Here is a 24112-nt window from a genome sequence, read left to right as displayed (position 1 = left end):
TATGTATTAAATTGATAATCGTGAATATAAAAATAGATTTTAGACTACAGCAGATTTTACCTTTCGACTGGGAGAATGCATGACAGGAGCAGGAGGAGAAGGTGGCCCTCGGGGAATTTTCTTATTAATCCTGAAGAACAGACCAATCAGAGAGTAACTGATATATATACAATTCCATATATTCCCCTTTTAATTAACATGTTTCAAACATTCCTGTCTCATTTTTATTAGGTAAAACTTTACATAGATATATACAACATATGCAAAAGCAGTGTGGGTACAGAATGTTCATATTATGCTAATCACTCAGCTCCAGTCATTAATAAGGCATGACAAATATTGTCATCATTACTACCCACCTCATCTTCATAATATCATTATTTCATATTGTAATTATTTTTCCAATTGTATGTAATTATTTTTTAAAAAAAACTTTACTGAGCCACAAATGCCATGCAATTAATATCACAATCAAGACAGAGGGCATACCTACCACCTGCCAGCCTGGGCATGCTTGCCTACCCCACTCGTCTCTCTTGTTGCCCCTCTGTCCTTGCCTTCTTTGCTACAGAGAAACAATGATCCACTTCCTGACACTACAGATTACTTTGCATTTTCTAGAGTTTTATATAACAGAATCATACAGCAGATACTTGTTTTGTCTGGCTTCTGTCATTCGGCATAATTATTTGGAGATTTAGCCGTATTATTGAGTATACTAATAATGTACCCCTTTTTACAGCTTAGCTTAGTAGTATTTTATGGATAGAAGTTCCTCATTATCATTCACCAGTTGATGGACAAATTGGGATTATTTTTCTTGACATCTTTTTATTTTTTAAGTAAGTATTATTTTAAAGATTTATTTATTCATGCATACAAAACTGGGGTACAAGCCAGAGGTGCAGGGGTGGTAAGAGGCATCACCACAAACAGAGTGGGGAGCAGAACAAATCATGAAGTATACTGCTGAGGGGAGCAGCGGGCGGGTCAGGAAAGGTCTGCCATGCCATGTGGATCACCTCTGGGCCGGGGATTGAACTCGCACTGAAGTGGCTGTGGCTTGCTTGCAGTGCTGCATTCTAAGCCACTATGACACCAGGGAGGGCTTTGACATCTTTTTAATGAATACTTGGTTCACTGTCATGAAGCTACCTACTTACTTGAACCTTGGTGGTTCCATTGGATCTTTCTGCATTTCCACCATCCGAATGACTCTTTGTTTAGCTCCAGAATTGAAAGCCACTCCTTGTTGAGATGGTGTGTATCTGAAAAATGCAGATGAAACTAAAATTGTAATTACTCCATTCTTTGCACAGCTATGTTTCTTCTACTACAGCCCTAAATTGGAATACATTGTCAACTCCTTTCACAAGGTATTAATTGATAACTAAAATATATAGGCAAAGAAGATAACATGGAGATAAGAGAGCCAACAGCAATACTGAGTTATAAACAAAATGTAAACCACAGTCACATTACTTTGCAAATAATCTACCCCATCCATTTTCCAGCATTGAAGACAATGTTCAATTTCACAGATAAGAGGTCTACAAATAGTACCTATTTTTTAAGTCTGCATTTGACAAAGTACTGCCCCATAATATTCTCAGCAGGTAACTTACAGTTAAGGTTTTGACTAATCATAGGTTGTGAATCGGTGAAAGAATAATGGTATCAGCCCTACCAGCTCTGTACTTTTCCTTAATATTTTTCTGTGAATTATCCTACAAAAAGATTTAACTGATTGAAACCCCTCAAAACTTATAATACTTTTAAGGATACTTATTACTATTATTATATAAAGACATTAATGATTATTAATTACATGTTTATTAATAAACATCACCACTATGTGTGATATAACAGCATTCCATGCATTTATCAATATATAAATATTGCTTCTGATATTAGTTATATGTAATAGAATGCTTATTATATATAAACAGAAAACTATAATAATTGTGGCTTGGATGATAGGTCATTAGTAATTCTTAGCCTCTAAATACAAAGGAATATTTTGAAAATAGCACAATAGCTATTTATTATCTTAAAAATGGATACTTAAAAAAAAAATTCTGCTTTCAACTGCCTGTACAGTGGCAATAGGCTTCAAAGCCATTGTTTAATAAACTGCATTTGTGACTAAGTAGGAGAGTGAAAACCAATACTAAGGCCCCAGCCCAAGTCATGTCTGAGGTGACACGAGATGTTCAGGCATGATTCATACCGGATATACTGTGCTGGAGCCAACTTATCAGCTGCTCGAACTGGCATGGCTGCAGCAACCTTCTGGGATACAGACTTTTCTAAGGCTACCCTTGTCTTTTCTGTTATCTGAAATAAGAAATAATCACATTGATGGTTTGGAAGTTAATGAAGATGTAAAAATTCATCTGAAATAACTATATGCACCAATTTTTTGTTACCTCTTTAATGGCTTCTTCATCTGGTCTTTGCAGGTCTGGGTCATCTGCATTCATGACCTCCTTAGGAACCAGGTCAGTGTATTTGCTATAAATGACCTAAAATGTTCAAACACAGAAGGCTTAAGAAAAGTAGAGAATGAAAAGAAGCAACCTCATTAAGTCATTTCAAAAGTTAACACGTCCTCTCAGCATGCTTGTAAATTTAGGACACAGATTTCATCTTTTAGATTCTAAAACTAGGGAAGCTTAAAATATAAACACAAACCATTGCCCTGGCTATATAAGTTAATAATTTTCCTCTGGCCTCATACATTTAAATTGTGATTCATACTGGATCCAATCATTAGCCAAAATAATCAAGTCATTAACCAAATAAATTGTGCCAACAAAATCTTATGCATCAGTGATCCCTATTTTTGAGACTCACTAGGACTTGAAATTAATGATATAAACTGACTACAGAACCATTATCTTGGATTACAAGCTTATCAGAATATAAGTCAGGTTACAAAATAATTTCTAAATTCAATGGGTCTGGAAAATTTCATTGACTACCTTTTTACAATGTTTGGCTTTTCTAACATCATCTAAAAAAATGAACAAGGGTCTGGGCAAAAACTCAGAATACTTTCCTCTATAGAAAAAAAAAAAAAAAGAAAGAAAGAAAAGGAAATATATTCTATATACACAACTTATTTTACACCCATGCTCCAAATTTAGGGCTGGTATCTGGTTTCCATTAGGCTCAGCATGGCTTTTATTGGCTGACACTGCTGTGGTAGGCTTTCAAGTTCATCTATATTCAAATACTTCATGAAAACTTACACAAGAGGTTTTATAGGGAAAAAGAGGTACTAGAAATTAAACAAATAATTTAGGGGACTTCTCTGATACAAGCACAAGGGGAGGACAATTTATGAATATGAAAGAAAACCAAATTCCTGGGTATCTGAGATGTTAAAAAAAATTCTCTACAGTAGAAAGTTATTTAAGTCAAAATCTCGTATGAAGTACAGTACATCCTCACTAACTTTGTCAATAGGTTCTTAGAAACTGACTTTGTGCAAAATCACTTGTAAGGAAACTAGGACTTCGAATAACATTATTTTGTTAAATGTTGACATGAATTGACTTTTTTCTCAACAATGATAGATTGAAATGATGTTGTATTGATAAGTAATTCTAGGATGTGCTGTAACTGTATTGTGTCATATGATACTCCTTAGAACAGTTTAAAAGAAATGTCTACTATTCTTAACTTCTTACTTCAAACAGTACAATAAATACCTTATCTGTAAACTGTGATCTGGCTTTACTACAGATTTAAGCGCTCCCGTATTTCTTCTTCTCTAATTTATTATGCTTCAGTCCTATGGACTCTTCTTCCATTTTTCTTTTCTTTCTTCTTCATCTTTTTTTTAAAAACAACATGCTATTCCCCAATTCTGGGTTGTTACGGAGGGCCTTTGCAGAACTAGTCCCAATTTTCAAGTGGGTCATGCAAGCACTGGTAGGACCTTCCTGGACTACCCTGACTAAGTAGCAAGCTCTCCCCACACAATCATTCAGTGATACAGCACTTTATTATCTTCAAAGCAACTGTTCACAGTATTATTTACATATATCTTTTATTAACTTGTCATTTGTCACTCCATTAAAGGAATAATAACTATTACTATTATAGTTAACACTTATTAGGAATTTATTTGTATTGCTGCTGCTTTTCCTAAGTAGGTAACTTAGTTAACCTTTATAGCAACCTATGAATTATGCTCAATGATCCTATCTACACTGCTGAAAAATAATCTCTTACTCATGAAAGTATTCCCTATACCAATGTGTCTGGTCACAAGAGTTATTTGGTAAAATTTTTCTGTACAAATGAATGAATAAATGAATTTTAATGATGTGCTGTATCATACTAATGCTATTCATATTTCAGGTCCTACAGAATGTTTTATAAAAAGCTGTTATTTCTCAGTAAGTATTATGCCCTGAAATAAAGACTAAATCTCTAGCTTGTTTTTCTCAGGAATGAGAAAAGAATGAAGTAAGAAAGTAACAGATGATTTACCACAAACATATACTATTGATAAGTGGGCTACAGTGTCACCATCCTCTCAAAGTGTTCATTTCAGAAGGCCCCTAAAGCCCACTTAGTGAGAAGAGTGAAGCTCAGTACATTAAGCTCCCACAGCTAATAAGTGACTCCAAGAGTCTTATTTCCTTTACAAATGAAAAAATTCACACAAGAATTTAAAATTAAATAATGTTACTCTGGAAAATAATACCAAGACTATGAAGAGTTAATTACTTTTATACAGCAATCATTAGGGGAAGGGATTCTAAGTAAATGGCTCCCTGGTAGTCATATATGCTCAACATAAAGTTTCAATACTAATTTAGCTTACAGAGCCATTTGCTGCTACTTATTTGGGTATTCCAAAGTTAATAACCCTTTAAATGAGCATCAATAAGATTCCAGCATCTTTTCACAAAGCTGAGTGAAGGACATCTGAAAGCAAGATTCCTCCATGGTAATTAACTATAAAAACCTACATTTTTATTGCCTGAAAACCCTAAATTTTATTGCTTGAAAAAATTTTATGCCAGGAGTCACAGTACTTAAGAGAAGGTTAACAAAAACATGCAAAATACTCTCAAAGGTATCACAAGTACATATGAGCTTTGTGAAAAAGAAAAAAACAACAATTCATCTGTGAAACATTTTTTATTAGAGAAAAAATGGAAAAGGACTGCACTAAAAGGGTAAATCTATCAAAATATCACCATTTCAGAGGTGAAAAGACTAGACTACCTTAAGGATGAGCAAACCTGTGAAATTATACAAGCAAAGTACATAAGTTTATTTTGGAGTCAGTTTAAAGTTGTTGGAATTTTTCTTGGGAGGAGAGAGTGGAAGACATTCTTTTAGGTAATATTATGCAAGTAATATTTTCTATTTAATTATTTCAGAAGGAAATGTAAATACCAAGGCTATTTTAAGAGTCAAAAATCTTCCCAACTTGGTATATATTAACTCTTAAATATGGTGTTTACATTACATGCAGAGAGATCAATGCCTTTGACTGTTCAAGAATGTTATCCCTGGAAGTCCTGTTTTATTCTTCATGTCTCATACATTTTCATTATTGTTCATTTACTAATAACATGCCAGTGAGAACTACTTGGTTTTTGAAGAATACCAGAACCCTCTGAAATAAATCCAAAATCTTTATACTAGAGTGCTAATTCAATAATCGAACAGGCTTTCTATACTATGTCAAATACTCTACATATTTTGAATTTCTTAAATTCCTTTTTGTATATTTAACCGACAATTCCTACTTCTTTTTTTTAAAATAAAGATTTATTTATGCATAAAGAGTTGGGGTACAAGCCAGAGATGCAGGGGCGATGAGAGGATTTACCAGATACAGAGTGGGGAGCAGAACAGGCTGACTGACTAAGTACACTGCTGAGGGGAGCAGCAGGCGGGTCAGGAGAGGTCTGCTGCGCCATGTGGGTCACCTCCGAGGCAGGCGGGGATTGAACTCCTGCTGAAGTAGCTTTAGGTTCCTTAGTATTGCACTTTAACCTACTGTGCCACCAGGGAGGGCCCCTTTTTTACTTTTTAAAAGATTATTTTTATGCATACAGAACTGGAGTATAGGTCAGAGATGCAGGGGCAGTGAGAGGATTCACTAAAAACAGAGTAGGGAGCAGAACAGGCAGACTGATAAAGTACATGCTGAGGGAAGCATCAGGTGAGACAGGAGTGGTCTGCCATGCCATGTGGGCCACCTCCCTGGCTGGGGATCAACTTGTGCTAAAGCAACTGTGGCAAGTTTCACAGTGCTGCGCTTTAACCCACTGCACCACCAGGAAGGGTCCAACAAGTCCCACTTCAAAAACAGGAAAATTAAGTGATTTTAAAACAGGGTATTGCTAGGCTGTCCTGGTGGTGGAATGTGTTAAGTCTCAGCACTACAAGCTATCTTGTAGCCACTGTAGTAGTTTGATCCTGGTCAGGGAGGTGACCCATATAGCCCAGCAGACCCCCTACTCCCCTTAGCAGGGGAGATTGGCCTACACAGCTCCCTACTCTTTTTCTGGTGAGTTTTCTCACCACCTTCCCCCTCCCCAGCACTTCCCACCACCTCCCCCCTTCCCAGCACCTCTGGCCTCCCTGTTTCTTGTATGTGTAACTAAATAAAAAATAAATCTTTAAAAAAGAAAGAAATAGGGTACTGCTGCCACTTCTAACTCCCCTCTGAGGTATTTGTAAATAATGTGAGGTGTTTCTAGTTAAGACAATTGGGAGGGGGAAGTGGCAGAAGAACTGCTGGCAATTAAAGGTTATGCCAATTATGTTAAACTTTGCATGTTCCAAGTTCCAATCAATCAAGTGCAAAGGTATATAGTAAATACTCAGTTAATGCTTAATTATGAAATACATTAAAAACCTTCACACCTTAATCCATTCACTTAATAGTATGTATCTATTCAAATTCAAATGTGTATTCTAGTAAGCCTAGTAGGAGAAATTCATCCAGCAGAAACAATATGAGAACAGTCCAAGCACTCTATCCACTGTCACTCTTCTTTTCTTTTTAAAAATGTATTCATTTATTTATGCAGAGACAAACTGGGGTGTAGGCCAGAGGGGCAGGGGGTAAGAGGATTCACCAGAGCACTGTCTTTCTTTTCAATTCATTGAGTATACTAAAATTAAAAACAAAACAAAACAAAACAAAAAAAACTTCATTGTGCTTGTTTCTTCTTTTATTGAATTTATATATGTATTTTTTACATCATTCTTCACTTTGTACTTTTTTGTTTTTTCTTCTTTAAGACTGTATTTTTGTAGAAACAGTAAAAGGATTTTACAAAATCCTAAAAGAAACTAACATGATTTTTTATATATCCCCGGCTCCATACACCCGTATCTCCTAGTGAGATAAGGGTCAATCAAGGTTAGGGTTTTAGTATGAACTGTAGAGAGGTAACTCTATAACTACCATTCTGGAGTTCAATTCCAGTGGCTGCATTGTAGACAAACATGTAAGACTTTCACTTTGAAGAACTTATTTGGCTAGAATACTGAAACCTAAAAAGAAATATTGAGCTTTAACAGTTCTACTCTATTTTTTAAAAAGATTTATTTATGCATACAAGAACTGGGGTGTAAGACAGAAGTGTGGGGGGTGAGAGGATTCACCAGAGAGAGCAGGAAGCAGAATAGGAGGATCTACTAAGATACACTGTTGAAGGGAGCAGTGGGCAACTCAGGAGAGATCTGCTGTGCCATGTGGGTCAGTTCCCTGGAACACCAAGGCTCGAACTCATGCTATAGTGTCTGGCAGTAGCACTGTCTTTCACCAGGGAGGCCCTCTATTCTATTTTTGATACAAAATAATTAGCAATTTACAAGAATGAAAAAGTTTTCAGACATTCCCTAGAAATCGTACAAAATTCATGGCTTTTAATCTTGAAAAATAATGCAAAATGGGTTCAAACTGTCTCATTTAAAATTATACAACCTGCTAGTATTAAATTATTGACCTAAAATGTTGGCTTAAAAAAAAAACAACACCAGGGCCCTCCCTGGTGGTGCAGCGGGTTAAAGCACAGCACTGAGAAGCTAAAGCCACTTCCGCATGAGTTCGATTCCCGCCTGCCCCGAAGGTGACCACATGGCGTGGCAGACCTCTCCTGACCCGCCCGCTGCTCCCCTCAGCAGTGTACTTCGTCGATCTGCCTGTTCTGCTCTCCACTCTGTCTCTGGTGAAGCCTCTCGCCGCCCCTGCACCTCTGGCCTGTACCCCAGTTCTGTATGCATAAATAAATAAATCTTTAAAAAAAACACATACACAAATGAGAGGAGACAGCAGACACCAATAGATATTACTCCACAAGAGATAGGCATTAAAACAAAGGCAAGTGGAGCCAGAGAAAAGCCTGCAGGGCGCGTATTTTAACTTTTGCAGCGGGAGTAGATTATGATTCAAGAATCTACTCCAAGAATAGTGGTTTTCTGTTAATCAGAGAAAACTGCTATCATTCCTCCAACAAACACTGGTGAATACCTGTGAATTAAGCTGTCAGTCAAATATAAAGGTATAATCTCTGTCCTCAAAGAGATTATAGTCAAATGACACAGACCATTAGTGAATGAATAACTACAACAAAAAGTAATGACTGCTACTACAGATTAAATACAGATAGTGGGGAAGGACACCCCGTCTAGCTAGGGAAGTTAGAGTGATTCCAGGAAAAACCAAGAGTAAGTTGAGATTTGAAAGCAATACGATTTAATCAAGGAATTGGGGGAGAGTGAAATAGAAGGGGATGCAGTGGGAAGTTTCCAAGACAAGAGAAAACATATTATATTAGGGAGATGCAAGCAGCTTCTTATGGTAGACATTTATAGGAAATGCCTGATGTTTTTTTCTTTTTACAATTACCTACAATAATGATTACTTTGTATTGAAAACTCAGAGAATGGCTAAAAGTGGATTTTTTATTTCTGAATTTCATTACTCTGGTCATGAGTATTGAGGCTAGGCTAGAAAAGTGAGCAGAGGGTTAAAGTGTATCATAAGGATGTTGTTCCTTTCGTATGGTAAAGGCCATGGAAAAAGGTACACACCTGCAATTTTATATATAAGGGAGAGAGAAAGAAATACAGATAAACATGGGTGAATTTGTGTCTTTGGGCATGTGAGACAAATGTGAAGGAAATGGATTTAGACTGCAGTAAGTCAATCAAGAAATGGCCTGAACTAAGTAACAAAGAAAAAAACACACTTGAGAAATGTTAAGGAAATAGGAGAAACCAGGGTAACTAAACATACAGAGGATTTGAGAGAAACACTTAAAAATGGGATGATGGCTGCTACACAAGGGTTTTTTTTACGAGAACTTACTAGCATTATGTTATTTGGAATTTGAATCTGCTTTGACCCAATAAGTCTACTTAAAAATTTATTTTAGTGGCCTCCCTGATGATGCAGGGATCTCAGTGCTATTAGAATGTCACCAGCCACAGTGGCGTGTGTTAGCCAGGGAGCTGGCCTACATGATGCAGCAGACCTCTTGTCTCACTGGCTGTTCCCCTAAGCAGTATATTTCAGTGGATCTGCCTGTTTTGCTCCCCACTCTATCTCTGGTGAATACTCTCACACCCCACACCTCTGGCTTACATACCAGTTCTTGTGTGCACAAATAAAAATAAATCTTAAAAAAAAAATTTTTATTTTAGAGTCACATATAGTAAGATGTTCGTATATGGATCTTGAATAAAGTACTATGTGTGAAACTAAAAAATGGAAACCACCAACACTTAAAAGAATTCCATATAGTTTTTAAAAAAATGAAGTACACCTATATGTACTAATAAAAAATCTTCAAACCATAGTAAATAGGAAGTTATTTATGAGTAAAGGAAGTTTCACTTATATAGGTGTCCATCTTTACGTGAATGTAAAATACAAGAACAAAAATATCCAACTCGACATTAAGGATGGAAAGATCATAGTAACAATAGCTACCTTTGGGAAGTAAAGAAGTAGGCAGTACTATGCATACTTATGTACTTTTTGCATCTTTTATCATGAGAGTATATTATTTGAATAATAAAAAAAAAATCAAGAGACAAAAAGGACTCCTAGCTTGTAGCACAATCAATTAGGATATAATTTCTATTCACTGTTAGAGAACTGGGAAGGTAGATTAAGTGGAAAATTATGCATTTAGCATTGGATTTCACTGAGTAGTACTTTGGGAAAATCTAGACAGATCTGACCCTCGATGAAGGAAGAAAAATATAAGGACCTAGACTAGAGTACAGGAGACAAAAATGGGTTGGAAATACAAATCTGACAATCACCAATCAGCTTGAATGGCAATTTTGGTAAGGGAATAAATTATATATTTGAGAATGTTATGAGAAGAAAGTATTAAATCTTTTGCCAGAGAGCTATATCAGATGACTAGTTGAGGTGATGCCACAGTGCAGTGAAACAAAAAGTAAATAGAGGGCCCTCCCTGGTGGCACAGCAGGTTAAAGCACAGCACTATGAAGCTAAAGCCACTTCAGCATCAGTTCGATCCCAGCCTGGGAGATGACCTACATGGTGTGGTCCAGACCTCTCCTGACCCGCCCACTGCTCCCCTCAGCAGTGTACTTCGTCAGCCAGCCTGTTCTGTCTCTGGTGAATCCTCTCACCGCCCCTGCACCTCTGGCCTGTACCCCAACTCTTTATGCATAAATAAATAAATCTGAAAAGAAAAGAAAAAAAAAAGTAAATGGAAGGGAAGGAAGCAGAGAGACCAGAAAAAAATTCTTGCAAGATGCCTGAAGGAAACTAAAAAAAAAAAAAATAAATAAATAAAAAATAAAAAAATTAGGTTGAAGTTCTTTAGTGGTAGCTGGACAATCTTGAGGTTATTCAGGGAGCAATCTTCTTTCAAATTATAATAAGTGGATGCATCTTCAAGTGTTAACAGAAGGAGCCAGTAGAAGAGGAGAAGAGAAAGTTATCAGGAGAGAGAAAGGAATGAGATCAGGACACAAAAGAATGCACATGGCAAGATATCTGACTAGCAGAAGAGGTATCTTATAGAGACAAAATAAAAAGTCGAGGAAAAAAAGACAAATTCTGGATAATGAAAGCCAACAATTTCTTTCCTAGCCTTTATCTGCAATTATATGGGGAAGTCACCTATTAAACTAAGAGGGGGTAGAGAGGAGTAGGAGTTAAAACTTGGAGGCGAGATACAAAGTTGCAAGAATGCTTAATTGTTTTCTCCAAAACTCAGCAGCTATGATGTAGGAGCAAAGGATGGTTTATCAAAAGTGCTATTTAAGAGAATAAAATGAAAATATTTAAGGGAGAGGGCTACTGGAGGCTCTCAAATATTTTCAGTTCTAAAAAGATCTTGAAGGAAAATAAAATGAAAATAAAATGAAATCTGCAGTGCCCTAGGTCTTTGGAATATCTGAGCAGTAGCCAGTATCTTAGTAAAAACAGTTCGTTGTCTCGTCTCTGAGTGTAGCTGCCATGTGTTAAGATTATTAGAAGTAAATTCAATTTTTGGTTTTTGGATTACTTTGTGGGTAGGGTCATCCTAAATCTGTATAGCAAGTGCCAGTTTTATAGTCAAAGCAGAAGAAAGAAATCTGTGTACTTTATATATTCAAATGAGCTATCAAAATAATTACAAAACTTAATTTTTTTTAGGATGCTAGGAGTGTAGATTTAAAACAAATTGCTAGCATTTTTTTTACAAAGAAAAAAATCAAGAACTTTCTTTTCTTAAGATTTATTTATTTATGCATACAGAACTGGGATACAGTGAGAAGTGCAGGGACAGTGGGAGACAAGAGTGGGAAGCAGAACAGGCGCACTGACTAAGTACACTGCAGAAGGGAGCAGCAGGCAAAACAGGAGGGGTCTGCCACGCCACATGGATCACCTCTGGGGCGGGGATTGAAGTCCTGCTCAAGTTTGCTGAAGTGGCTACAGCTAGCTAGCTTCGCAGGTCTATGCTTTAACCTGTTTTGCCACCAGGGAGAGCCCCAAATTGCCAGTATTTAAAAAATAGTAGGGGCCTTCCCTAGTGGCGCAGTGAGTTAAAGCACAGCACTGCAAAGCTAGCCACAGCCACTTTAGCACAAGTTTCATCCCAGGCTGAGGAGCTGATCCACATGGTGCAGCAGACCTCTCCTGTCTTGCCCGCTGCTCCAGCATTGTACTTTGTCGATCTGCCTGCTCTACTCCCTACTCTGTCTCTGGTGAATTCTCTCACAGCCCCGACTCTTCTGGACTGTACCCTAGTTCTGCATGCATAAACAAACATTAAAAAAAATTAGTACTATAAAATCATTTTTAAAACACTAGGCAAATAAATAAAAACCCTAAGTATATACACAAATCATCATCAGTTTGGGGAATTTCAAGGGAAAGTCAGTGCTGATATGAAGTTATAATAGGTATTACTAAAAATATCATACTTTAATAACTATTAAAGGCCCTCCCTAGTGGCACAATAGTTTAGGAGGCAGCACTGCAAGCTAGCTGCAGCCACTTCAGTGCAAGTTCGATCCCTGGCCATGGAAGTGACCCACATGTCAGAAGACCTCTCCTGTCTTGTCCGTAGCTCCCCTCAGCAGTGTACTTCGTCGATCTGTCCACTCTGCTCCCCACTCTATCTCTGGTGAATTCTCTTACTGCCCCTGCACCGCTGGCCTGTACCCCAGTTCTGTATGCATACATAAATTAATCTTAAAAACAAACAAACAACCTATTATATCTTCAGTAAGCCTAAATATACTGCTACTTTTCATACAAACTAATTGGTCAGAGATTTATCATTATCACAGTTTTAAAATAAATTCTTCATAAAATACTTAACAATTTGGAAGAAAAACAGTGAGAGGAAAATACCTTGTCTTTTGACTGTCCTTGTCGAGCAATTGCATCATATTTGATTTTTCCTTCAGCATCCACTTGAATAGCCAGTGCATTTGACATTTTTTTCTTTCGTCCCATATCCAGTGGATACTGGGCCACATGGATCTCTGGAAAAGCACCTCCATCTCCAAAATCCTATATATTGGGGGGAAAAAAATGAATATAATATTTGAGATTCAAGATATAGCCATTCTTTCAACACAATTATCCATCCCTCATTATGCTAGATGCTAGAAATATGGCAGTAAACAAGAGAGGTTCCTAGTCCTGTGGGTTGTACATTGTAGTTAAAAAAGATATAAAAATCAGGCCGTCCCTTGTGGTGCAATGGGTTAAAGTGCAGCACTGCAAGCTAGCTGCAGGCACCTCAGTGCAAGCTGGATTCCCTGTCCCGCAGGTGACCCACATGGCGCAGCAGACCTCTCCTTTCTTGCCTGTTGCTCTCCTACTACTCCATCACTCTGCCTGTTTTGCTCCCCACTCTGTCTCTGGTGAATCCTCTCACTGCCTCTGCACCTCTGGCCTATACCCCACTTCTGTATGCATAAATAAATAAATCTTAAAAAAAAGATATAAAAATAATAATCTTTGGTCTGAAATAAATGTCTTTAAAGTAATACAAGAATGGGGAAGAAGGGCTACTTCTAATAGTGGTAGGGACAGCCCTTAAAAAGCAGTGACATGGGCCCTCCCTGGTGGCGCAGTGGGTTAAAGCACAGCACTAAGAAGCTTAGGCCACTTCCGCATGAGTTCGATTCCCGCCTGCCCTGGAGGAGATCCACATGGCGAGGCAGACCTCTCCTGGCCCACCTGCCGCTCCCCTTAGCAGTGTGCTTCGTCGATCTGCCTGTTCTGCTTCCTACTCTGTCTCTGGTGAATCCTCTCACTCTCCAAATCTCTGGCCTGTACCCCAGTTCTACATGAATAAATAAATCTTAAAAAAAAAAAAAAAAAGCAGTGACATGATCTAAAAATTGATGAGAAATCAGCCATAGGATGAATTGATAGAAGCATTTTTTTGGTTGATTAATAGCAAGGTGCTGCTGCAAGAATGAGTTTGCATGCATTGGGAAAGCAGGGTCCAGTGGATTACAGCTTATCCAAGACCAAGAAACAGACACAAAGGTGACAAAGCTACATGAGTAAACATAATACCACATGATGGAAGGGCTTCTAGACGATGGCAAGAACTTTTGATTTTATATATGTGGCAGGTAAGAAATTAGCAAAATATTTAGGATGAAGAAAAGATTTTAAATTTAATTAATTTATTTTTTAATATAATAGTTTATTTTTACATCATTTTGTACATTTTTTTTCCCATCCCAATTGTAATCCCTGTGGGTTTCCCATCACCGAATCACCCATGTGTCATCACCATAGTCCTATAATATTATTTTTTTAAAGATTTATTTATTTATGCATTCTAGAACCGGGATACAGGCCAGACGTGCGGGGAGTGAGAGGATGTATCAGAGACAGAGCAGGGAAGAGAACCGGTAGACTGACTGAAATACACTGCTGAGAGGAGCACCAGGCAAGACAGGAGAGGTCTGCAGTGCCTTCTGGGTCAGCTACCTGGCTGTAGATCAAGCTCATGCTGCAGTGGCTGCAGATATCTTCAGAGTGCTGAGACTTAGCATTAGGATTTTTAATTTTAGCATAGCATACATAATCTTTTAGTGAGGAATAAATCAAAGTATAGTTAGGGCAGAAAAGTAAAGAATTTCTCTGGAAACCAGATTTTAGTAACAGGATATAAATTATTCAGTGTTTCAAGGAAAGCAAATAAATAGAATTCCCACTTATTTACCATAAGTAAATCAGTAATGGTGATTCTAATTATTCAGAACAGAGAATTATGACTTTTTTCTTTTTAAATAATTTATACATATCTTACATCAGTGTTAATTTTCTTTTTTACAATGTTTGCTTTCTTTTCTCTGGTGTAGTCCTCATAGAATTTCTACTACCAATTTACCTGGGCACCATCACCACAGTCCTTTGGGCTTTTCCCACCCTTGTTTTGGTTTCCTCTCCTTCCTCCTCCTTTGCAGATGCCTGATTTACAGTTTATTTTTGCTGTGTTTGTTATTTTTTTTAAAGATTTATTTATTTATGCATATAGAACTGGGGTACAAGCCAGAGGTGCAGAGGGTGAGCGGATTCACCAGGGACAGAGTGGGGAGCAGAACAGGCAGATCGACGAAGTACACTGTTGAGGGGAGCAGTGGGCGGGTCAGGAGAGGTCTGCCATGCCATGTGCATCTCCTCCTGGGCAGGTGGGGATTGAACTCATGCATAAGTGGCTTAAGCTTCTTAGTGCAGTGCTTAAACCTGCTGTGCCACCAGGGAGGGTCTGAACCCATATATTTTGACTACAAAAAAATTCTTACTTTTTACTAAAGTACCCTTCTTTCAGTTAAAAAAAACCAGCCAGAATGATTAAGATAGGGAAACATTAAAATTAACCATATAGGGCCATCCCTGGTGGTGCAGAGGGTTAAAGTATAGCCCTAAGAAGCTAAAGCCACTTCAGCATGAGTTCAATCCCCCCCCTGCCCTGAAGGTGATCTACATGGCGCAGCAGACCTCTCCTGACCCGTCGATCTGCCCGTTCTGCTACCCACTCTGTCTCTGGTGAATCCTCTCACCACCCCTGCACCTCTGGTTTGTACCCCAGTTAGAAATAAATAAATCTTAAAAAAAAAAAAAAAATTAACCATATAAAGGAGGTGTGATGAAAAAAAGAAATCTATGAAAGTAGGCACTTTCATAACTTCAAGAAATATTCCATACATTTCATTATGTTTTTCTAGGTATAACATGCTTGCTAAAGAAGGTTTGAGAATATTAAAAATAAACAAAGTTGAAGGAGTCAATTTCTTGTATACATGGTAGAAAAAGTTAAAGCATGCCCAAGAAAGGCGCTACTTGTACCCAAGGCATCAATCTGACACAGCCTCAGACTTGTGAGAGTCTTTCAGCTATAACAAGCACTTCAGAACTGTAGGTGTGGCATTATACAGTCATTAAGTTTGCCAGAAAATCACAGCTCTTACTTTGAAAACTAGAACAAAATGCTTCCTTCTGTAAGACATTAACTCCCCTCAAGAAGCATTCAATGCATTTCCAGATTAGCTGCCTATTTTGGCTTGATTATTCAAATAAACTGTTCTGTTCTACCAGGATATATGAAACCTCTGCTGACTTTAAAAACTAACAATACTTGAATGTTATAATGCTGAACAGATGCAAGGTGAGATTTCTGCTATATGTAAAATCATATTTACCTCCCCCCTTCTGTAATTATTGAGGCCAAATGGAGACTATCTTATTATCAAAAGAGACATTTAACTCCTCAATATAGTTACTAACTTTTTGCCCCACATAAGAAGCCATTAAATTCTGATTTATTTTGTTCTGTTTCTCAAAAATTTTATTATTAGTAAAAACAAAATTAACAACAAAAATCCTTGAATAACTATATAGTAAAACTGGCCTTCACATTTAAGAAATAACAAGGACCAGAGGGTAAATGAGGAAAAGACAAAAACAGGTAATATATTATTAGAAGTCAAGATCTAATTGGATGTTCATCTTTTAGGCTCTCCAAAAAGCTTGGAAGGTAGGGGAAATGACAAACTTCTATAGAAGAGTCTGAAAACACACTGTTTCTTGGAGGGCACTAATCAGTAAGCTTCAATTCCATGAATACTTAGTTCTATAACCACCACTTGGAAGCTTATGAAAAAAAGTAAAGGGCACTAATCTTTCACATTTCCAAAATGAAAATAATAACCATATATGGACAAAATATAAGCATACAAGTGATAAAATGAAAAAAAAATTGGATAAAAAAATGAAAGGTAGAGAATCTTAATAGGGCAGGTCCATTTCTTGGGATGTGGGGGACGTAAATTTGCAGGAATCAGAATGAATATATAGAGAGGGGCAAGTTGCTTGATTAAAATAAAAGTCTTGGGGAGGGGCAAGATAATTCTCAAATATCTTTTCCTCCTATGATTTTAAAAATAAAGTGGTCAAGCACGGGAAGTCTTCCCGGGAATCAGGGAAAGGGACATGTATTGAACTGATGTAGAGGATTGTAGATTTAGGAAAAAACCAAAGACAAAAATAAAAAGTTATTTCAGGTTCTTCCTTCTCCTTCATTGCCTCCAAATCAACCAGCTACTTCTGTCCCCAAATACTATGTGTCAATCATACATTTACATTCTCAAGTTGAAAACAAGAAAACCAGATGAAGAGAGTCTAAGATTTGCCCTGGGCCACACAAATAGTAGCATAGTGATGATGAAAAGAGAGTTAATTAATTAATTTTAACTCCTTGGTCAGTGTTCTTCCCACTATCCCTAATGGAAAAGATGCCAGAATAGGAAAAGCCACGGGAGTTTTTCCTGGAGAATAGCAGACTCTTGTGGGTCAGGTGGCATTGTGCGTGTAGGAACAAGGAAAAGGCATTTGAATTTGAAATTGTTCTTTCATTTTACCTCTCTCTTTCCCATTATTTTCCCTATGCTATATAATCCCTGGATTTAGAATGGGTATGTTAGTTTCTTTTTGTACATGTACCAATAGTTTGATATGAAAAGAGATTAAAAAACTGGTAAAATTCCCTAATCATAAAATACTGGCAAGAAAAAGATCAACTGGACCCTTCTTAGTGGTGCAACAGGTTTTTAAAGCACAGCACTGTGAAGCTATCTGTAGCCAGTGCACCATGAGTTCAAGCCCTGGCCAGGGAGGTGACGCACATGACACAGCAGACCTTTACTGACACACCTGCTGCTCCCCTCAGCAGTGTATTTCACTAGATTTGCTGTTCTGCTCCCCACTCTGTCTCTAGTGAATCCTCTCACTTCCCTGCACTTCTGGCCTATGCCCCAGTTCTTGTGTGCACAAATAAATCTTTAAAAGAAATCAATCTCCTGAGAGGACTACATGCCTTGAGAGCACACAACCAGAATTTCTATCATAAAGACATTCATATAGAGTTCTATAACTTAAATTTACAAGAGTACTATTATAAATTTCAGCATAACTTAGTAATTTCAAACTGAAGATTCACATTTACCTCTAATAATCGAGGTATCCAGCCTTTTCGGTACCCGTATGGGGGAGGTTCTCTTCGGGAGGAGACCAGTGAGGTCTGTCGTGATCTCTGGGATCTTGCCTTTTCTTCAGCCTCAAGCTGGTCCTGAGATAGCTGAGTAGGTGCAGGTAAAAAGCTATAAGCAAAGATAACAGAAGTCAAAATTAAAAGCAACTCTTACATTTAATCTGATTATTGCTGTTTGTGCATGAGAGAATATTTGCTCTTAGCAAAAAGGGAAGGACATTTTTTAACGATTTTTTTAATTATTTATTTTTTCATACAGAACTGGGGTACAGGCCAGAGATGCGGAGGGTGAGAGGATTCACCAGGGTCAGAGTGGGGAGCAGAACAGGCAGATCAACGAAGTACACTGCTGAGGGGAGCAGTGGGTGGGACAGGAGAGGTCTGCCTCTCCATGTGGAGCTCCTCCGGGGCAGGCGGGGATCGAACTCATGTGGAAGTGGCCCAAGCTTCTTAATGCAGTGCTTTAACCCGCAGTTCCACCAGGGAGGGCCCATTTTTTAATGATTTGTGGCAGTATTCACTAGCAGTCACTTTATTTTGTGTGGTAAGAAATAAGTACTCAGACATATAGTACACACATCTGGCTGTCAGGTGAAATGGTACCCAGAATAAAAATTAACAGGTATTTTAAAAATAGACAAATTATGAAGTTTTTATGCTTTCACATATTTTTCTTGTAACAGGCAAGTAAACATCTCAATTACCCACCTCTAGTATATAGTTTTCTTAATGCATTCATATATACACTATTTTAAAATTATTTTAACTATGCTTTTGTAATCATTTTAGTGTCCAGATAAAAGAACTAGAATTAGAACTGAAGTTAAAAGAAACACAGTTGCATATTTTAAGTACCTTTCCCAGGATATCTAGTTTAGAAGCAATTTAAAACTTAAGAGGTCAAAGATTTAAAACAGAAACTCTGAAGCTGTAATTTGTTATTCTTTAATTAAAGCAGCCTTTCTACTAAACTGTTCTTAGTAACTTTTAAGCATGATAAATGTTGTTATAGAGATACCCAAAGCACCATGACAATTCCACTAGATGAAAAATGTTTAATGGAAAAATTAGGACTCCTTTGTGATTCTTGGTTAGTAAGCATATTTGAACAGGCAAAATATATTCAAATATATTTATTGAGGGCCTCTCAGGTGGTGCAGGAGTTAAATCTGGGTGCTATCAAATTATCACCAGCCACTGCTGCATGAGTTCAATCCCTGTTCAGGGAGCTAGCCTACATGGCACAGGAGACCTCACCGGTGTCACCTGCTTGCTCCCCCCAGCAGTGTATTTCAATAGATAGGCCTGTTCTATTCCCATGTCTGTCTCTGGTGAATCCTCTCATTGTCTCCCTTCCCTGCAACGCTGGCCTATACCCCAATTCTTGTATGCATAAATAAATAAATCTCTGAAAAAATTGTACTGATCATGTCAATTACACCTCAGGAAAAAATGCTTTTATCGATTACTTGAGTGCTGAAAAAGACAGCTCATATAGCCTTAGCAGGAACAGAAATAATCAAATAAAGATGGTTTCTGACTTATGATGGCTTGGCTTACCATTTATGACTTTTCAACTTTACAACAGCACAAAAAACATTATGCACTTAGTAGATAATCTATTTTAAATTTTGAATTTTGCTCTTTTCCCAGGTACAATACTCCAGTGATGCTGGGCAGAGGCAGCAAGCCCTGGCTCCCAATCAGCCACAAGATCGTAAGGTTAAACAACTGCCTCTCTATAGACCTTTTTCACGTTTAGCAGTCAGTAAATTATATAAGACAATGAACACCTTATTATAAAATATGCTTTGTGTTTGATGATTTTGCTAATCTGTGATGATCTGTGAGCTAACTTAAGTGTTTTGAGTGCCTTTCAAGTAGTTTTAGGCTAAGTTATAATGTTAAGTAGATTAGGTGTACTAAATGCACTTTCAACTTGAAATGAGTTTATCTGGACATAACCCCATCATAAGTCCAGGAATATCTGTAATCACATAAATCTGTAATTAAAAATTACATTAAGTGATGAAGGAAAAGTGTAGAGTTCTGTAACAGCAATCATCAGAGGAATCCAATCCAGTTGGCTGTGTGTGTGTGTGTGTGTACTGATTAGTATGATGGTTTCAAAGTTGAGCATTCAAATCCTACTAATGCTAGTTACTAACCTGGGTAAATAACTTACCTCTTTTCTGAACCCCAGTTTTCTCATCTATAAGGACAATCAAAAGACTACCTACCTCGTTGAGAAAATCTATGAACAACTTGGCAGTGTCTAGATACCGTTTAATGCATGTTTCATAAATATGTGATTATCTGGAACTGTTCGGATCAGCTGTCCTCGCTACGGGCTCCCAACAAGACCCTCATAATCACAGCATTTATCTTATCTTATCGAAAACATCTATTCATTTACCTTTACTCACTAGACTGTGAACGATTTAAAGATAGGAATCACATCTTCTGGTTCTCTAATTCCAAAGGCTCCAGATATAGTCTACCTTACAGCAGGGGCTACTTTAAAGTTTGCAGGATAAACTCACTCCACTTTGCATGTCATCTTTAGGTCACTATTTTCTTGCCTTTCCTTAATTAAACAAGCCATTTCAGGATCTTTACATTTGCTATTCCCTCTGTCACAAAATAGTCTATTTCTCTTTAAAACAGCAACTCTTTCCCAGACTTTTTAGTGCTTGTTTGTGAGCATACATGTCTGCTCAATTAAACCTTCCTGGAGCTGCTTTTAACCATTCTCTACAAAACAGCTTGTACCTACACTTATCTTATTTCCTCTAGTTTTTACTACCTGAAATTGCATTATTGCTTTGTTTACTCATGTATAGTTTATGTCTCCTAGAATGTAAACTCTGAGAATAAGGAGTTCACCTGACTGATTCAATAATGTAAAACCAGCATATGGTAGATCTTCAAAAAATATTCACTGAAAGAATGGATGAATGAATGAATGGAGACAAGTTTTGGGCTTCTACAGTAGTTGTTTTCAGCAAACCAGATATACCCAAATACATAGGAGGGCTGCAAAGACAGTTACAGAGAAGCCATAATATTTACTTATGTTTCATTTCTCTTTATCTACTGTGGGATATCTGGCCACTTAGCCAGCCTGGCAAAGGGATGAGTTTGGACAATCCAGTAAACAGGTACTAGATTACCAGTATGTTCAAAATACTCACCGTATTGGGTTTTAAACTTTGCTATTCTCTCTAAAGGATGACATTATCACAAAGAAACAATCTTATGGAGAGGGGTGTTTGGAGGGGGTACACAGTAGGATGTAGATGCTAGTAGTACATCTACTCAGGGGTTTTGGACTGGGGACAAAATATATACATGTAGATACAAAATACCTATGATGTCTGGAGACATTTTGATTGTCAGGACTTGGGGCTAGGTATGGGGTGGAGACACTACCAGCATTTGGTGGGTAGAGAGGCCAAAGCTAATGCTAAACTACTTACTATGCACAGGACAGACCCATACAAGAGTTGCTTACCCATCCGAAAATGCCAGAAGTGCCACTATTGAGACATCTTAGTCTACTCTCTCACCTTTACTAAAGAAAACATACTAAATGCAAGTGGTATTACATACATGATCTAAATACACTTGAATTTACAAAATTAAATCGTTATGACTTAACAACAAATCACTGGCGACACCAGTGTGTCAAGGTATTGCTGTTAGGATATCCTGGAGATAACATTTCCCCTGGAAACTTGAGACGATTTCTAACTATCAAATCAGCTAGAACTTAACAAATTCGGAAAGCTATGTAGTCACCAAGACTAGTCACTTAAAAGATGGCACTCTGCCACTGCAATTTTAAGCACACAACACCCATGGCATTTCTCTTTTCCTGTGTCATTTTCAAACTTCACCTTTTCCACAAAACTTGTCTCATACTACAAGTCTACGTCGCAGTGACTACTGGGGCACCTATTGGGGCACTTAAAAGCTCGCTCCTAGAAATACCGACTACAGGAAACTCAAGTCCAAGCGGCTCATCCCATCCATCATTTCTGCACTTGAGATTAGTAGCATACAAGTAAGCATTCTGTGTAGCTGTTTCACATTTGTAGGCCTTGCACTCCATCTTTCCTTTCGACAAAGACGGTCAGATTTTCTTCTGTATGTACACAAGCCCTAGGCTAGAGCAAGGCGCCCCCCCCCCTCCACCCCCAAACAATTCCCAGAAGACATTTTCTGGTTACAACATTTTTAGGATTCATAACTATCCTCAGCCAGTAAAAGAGGCATGAAGAGAAATGCTGTGTATTTCGGGAACTCAGGCTAATGTCCTAAAATTATTACTTTCTTTACAATCCCCTTGGACACTCAACTTTTTCTGTTGCGTTCACATGTCAAGTTTTTACACTTAGGCGGGGCAGCAAGCTTGCAGACCGGGAGTTACGTAACTCTGGGGAATCTCACTTGAGATTTTTTCTTAAAAGCGCGACCACTTTGCCAGCGGTTACTAAGGCAACAGGGAACAGCACAAAGCTGAACTACTTCGTTCTATGGAAGAAATTGTAAGGTCCAAAGTTAAAGTGCGGGCCGGCGGCGCACATCCGTAGACAGCGACCACTACCGTGGCTGCGTTACAACTCAGTTCCGACCCCGTTTCCCGCTCACTCCTTGTTTCGGGACACAGACGGCTAAGAGACCTCCGCGGACATACCTCCGGACGCCCCCCGGCCGCTCCGCTGCGCCCACAGAAGACACCGGCCTCCACACCCCCACCGCGCCCACCCGCGCGCCGCGGCCCTGAGGCTGCGCGTCCCCGCCTTCAAGACACTTAAGGGCAACACACGTGCGACTCCTCGGCCAGAGAACTATTCGCCACGCTGCTACGTTCGGCCCTAGTGAAGGAGTGAACTCAATCCGGGAAACCGCTCAGGAAAGATCCCAGCTTCGGCGAGGCCTAGTCGCTCGCGCGGCTGGCGGGAAAGCTACGCCGCGGTCTCGGCCCAAGTTCTGTGCCCCCGGCCGGGCCAACCCCTGAACAGTGGAGGTACAGAAATTTAAAAAAAAAAAAGAGGGTACTTCCAAACCCTTCCGTATCGAGGACCCGAATCAACAACCCACCTGGTGAGCGCCATCTTCTTCCGCTTCTTTCAGCGCGACCGGCAGTACCTGGGGGCGGGCCTTTCCCCGCGACGAAGTGGCGAAAAGGAAGGAGCGCTCAGTGCGCAAGCGCCCTAGTCCAAAGGCATTCTGGGATTTGTAGTTTTTTAAACAATAATACAAGTCTTTGCTATTCTCTCCAGACCAAACTGTGATAATGGCATAAGCGCTGCTGTTAAGAAAAGCAAATGAATCGCCCTTTCAACACGGCGTCTTACGCAAAACAACGAAGTTGAAATGCCTTTTAATTCTCTTAATTTTATTCCTCATTCAGTCTCATTTTTCCTCGTAGGACATATAAGAGTTTTCCAGGACAGAGATGTTAAGTAAATGGGTGACGGAGTTTTTAAAACAGTAGGAAGTCATGTGACTGGTGAATGGACAACCTGAAAATATTCACACTAAGCATTTCTTTAAACGCAGTCTTCTCCCATACTGCAGCCCTAAATGTTTTCCTATGGGAGGTATTGTATGATCCTTAGTATATTACCTTTAGCACACTTCTTCTATGTATTGTGTGTCTTTTTTTTTTTTTTAAAGATTTATTTATTTGTTCATACAGAATTGGGGCACAGGCCAGAGGCTCAGGGGCGGTGAGAGGCTTCATCAGTGACAGAGTGGGGAGCAGAACAGGCAGATGGACGAAGTCCACTGCTGAGGGGAGCAGCGGGCGGGTCAGGAGAGGTCTGCCGCGAAATGTGGTCACCTCCGAGGCAGGTGGGAATCGAACTCATGCGGAAGTTGCTTTAGCTTCTCAGTGCTGTGCTTTAACTCGCTGCGCCACCAGGGAGGGCCTTTTTGTGTGTCTTTTTATGCATATATGTGTGCATGCATGCATGCATGTGTTTCAGGTACATATAAATCATAGATTAAATATGATCTTTGATGAAGCAGTAGGATAACTGAAATCCACCAATAAG

General features: G+C 38.6%; 1 protein-coding gene across 1 annotated transcript in view; it reads right to left on the bottom strand.

The window, feature by feature from the left end:
• The window catches only part of SNW1 (SNW domain containing 1), a 33051-nt gene extending 9840 nt beyond the window's left edge, over window positions 1–23211 (bottom strand). The window contains exons 1-7 of the mRNA XM_004681658.2: window positions 23154–23211; window positions 18003–18156; window positions 12881–13042; window positions 2430–2525; window positions 2231–2337; window positions 1164–1268; window positions 61–130 (exon numbers count right to left, since the gene is read on the bottom strand). Coding sequence (XP_004681715.1) covers window positions 61–130; window positions 1164–1268; window positions 2231–2337; window positions 2430–2525; window positions 12881–13042; window positions 18003–18156; window positions 23154–23167 — 708 coding nt within the window. The 5' untranslated portion in view covers window positions 23168–23211. The remainder of the gene's footprint in view (window positions 1–60; window positions 131–1163; window positions 1269–2230; window positions 2338–2429; window positions 2526–12880; window positions 13043–18002; window positions 18157–23153) is intronic.
• Between the last annotated feature and the right edge of the window lie 901 nt (window positions 23212–24112).

This window comes from Condylura cristata, unplaced genomic scaffold (genome assembly GCF_000260355.1).
Source record: "Condylura cristata isolate star-nosed mole 26May11 unplaced genomic scaffold, ConCri1.0 scaffold00013, whole genome shotgun sequence".
Taxonomy (NCBI): Eukaryota; Metazoa; Chordata; class Mammalia; order Eulipotyphla; family Talpidae; genus Condylura; species Condylura cristata.
This window is presented reverse-complemented; position numbering and strand designations above follow the sequence as displayed.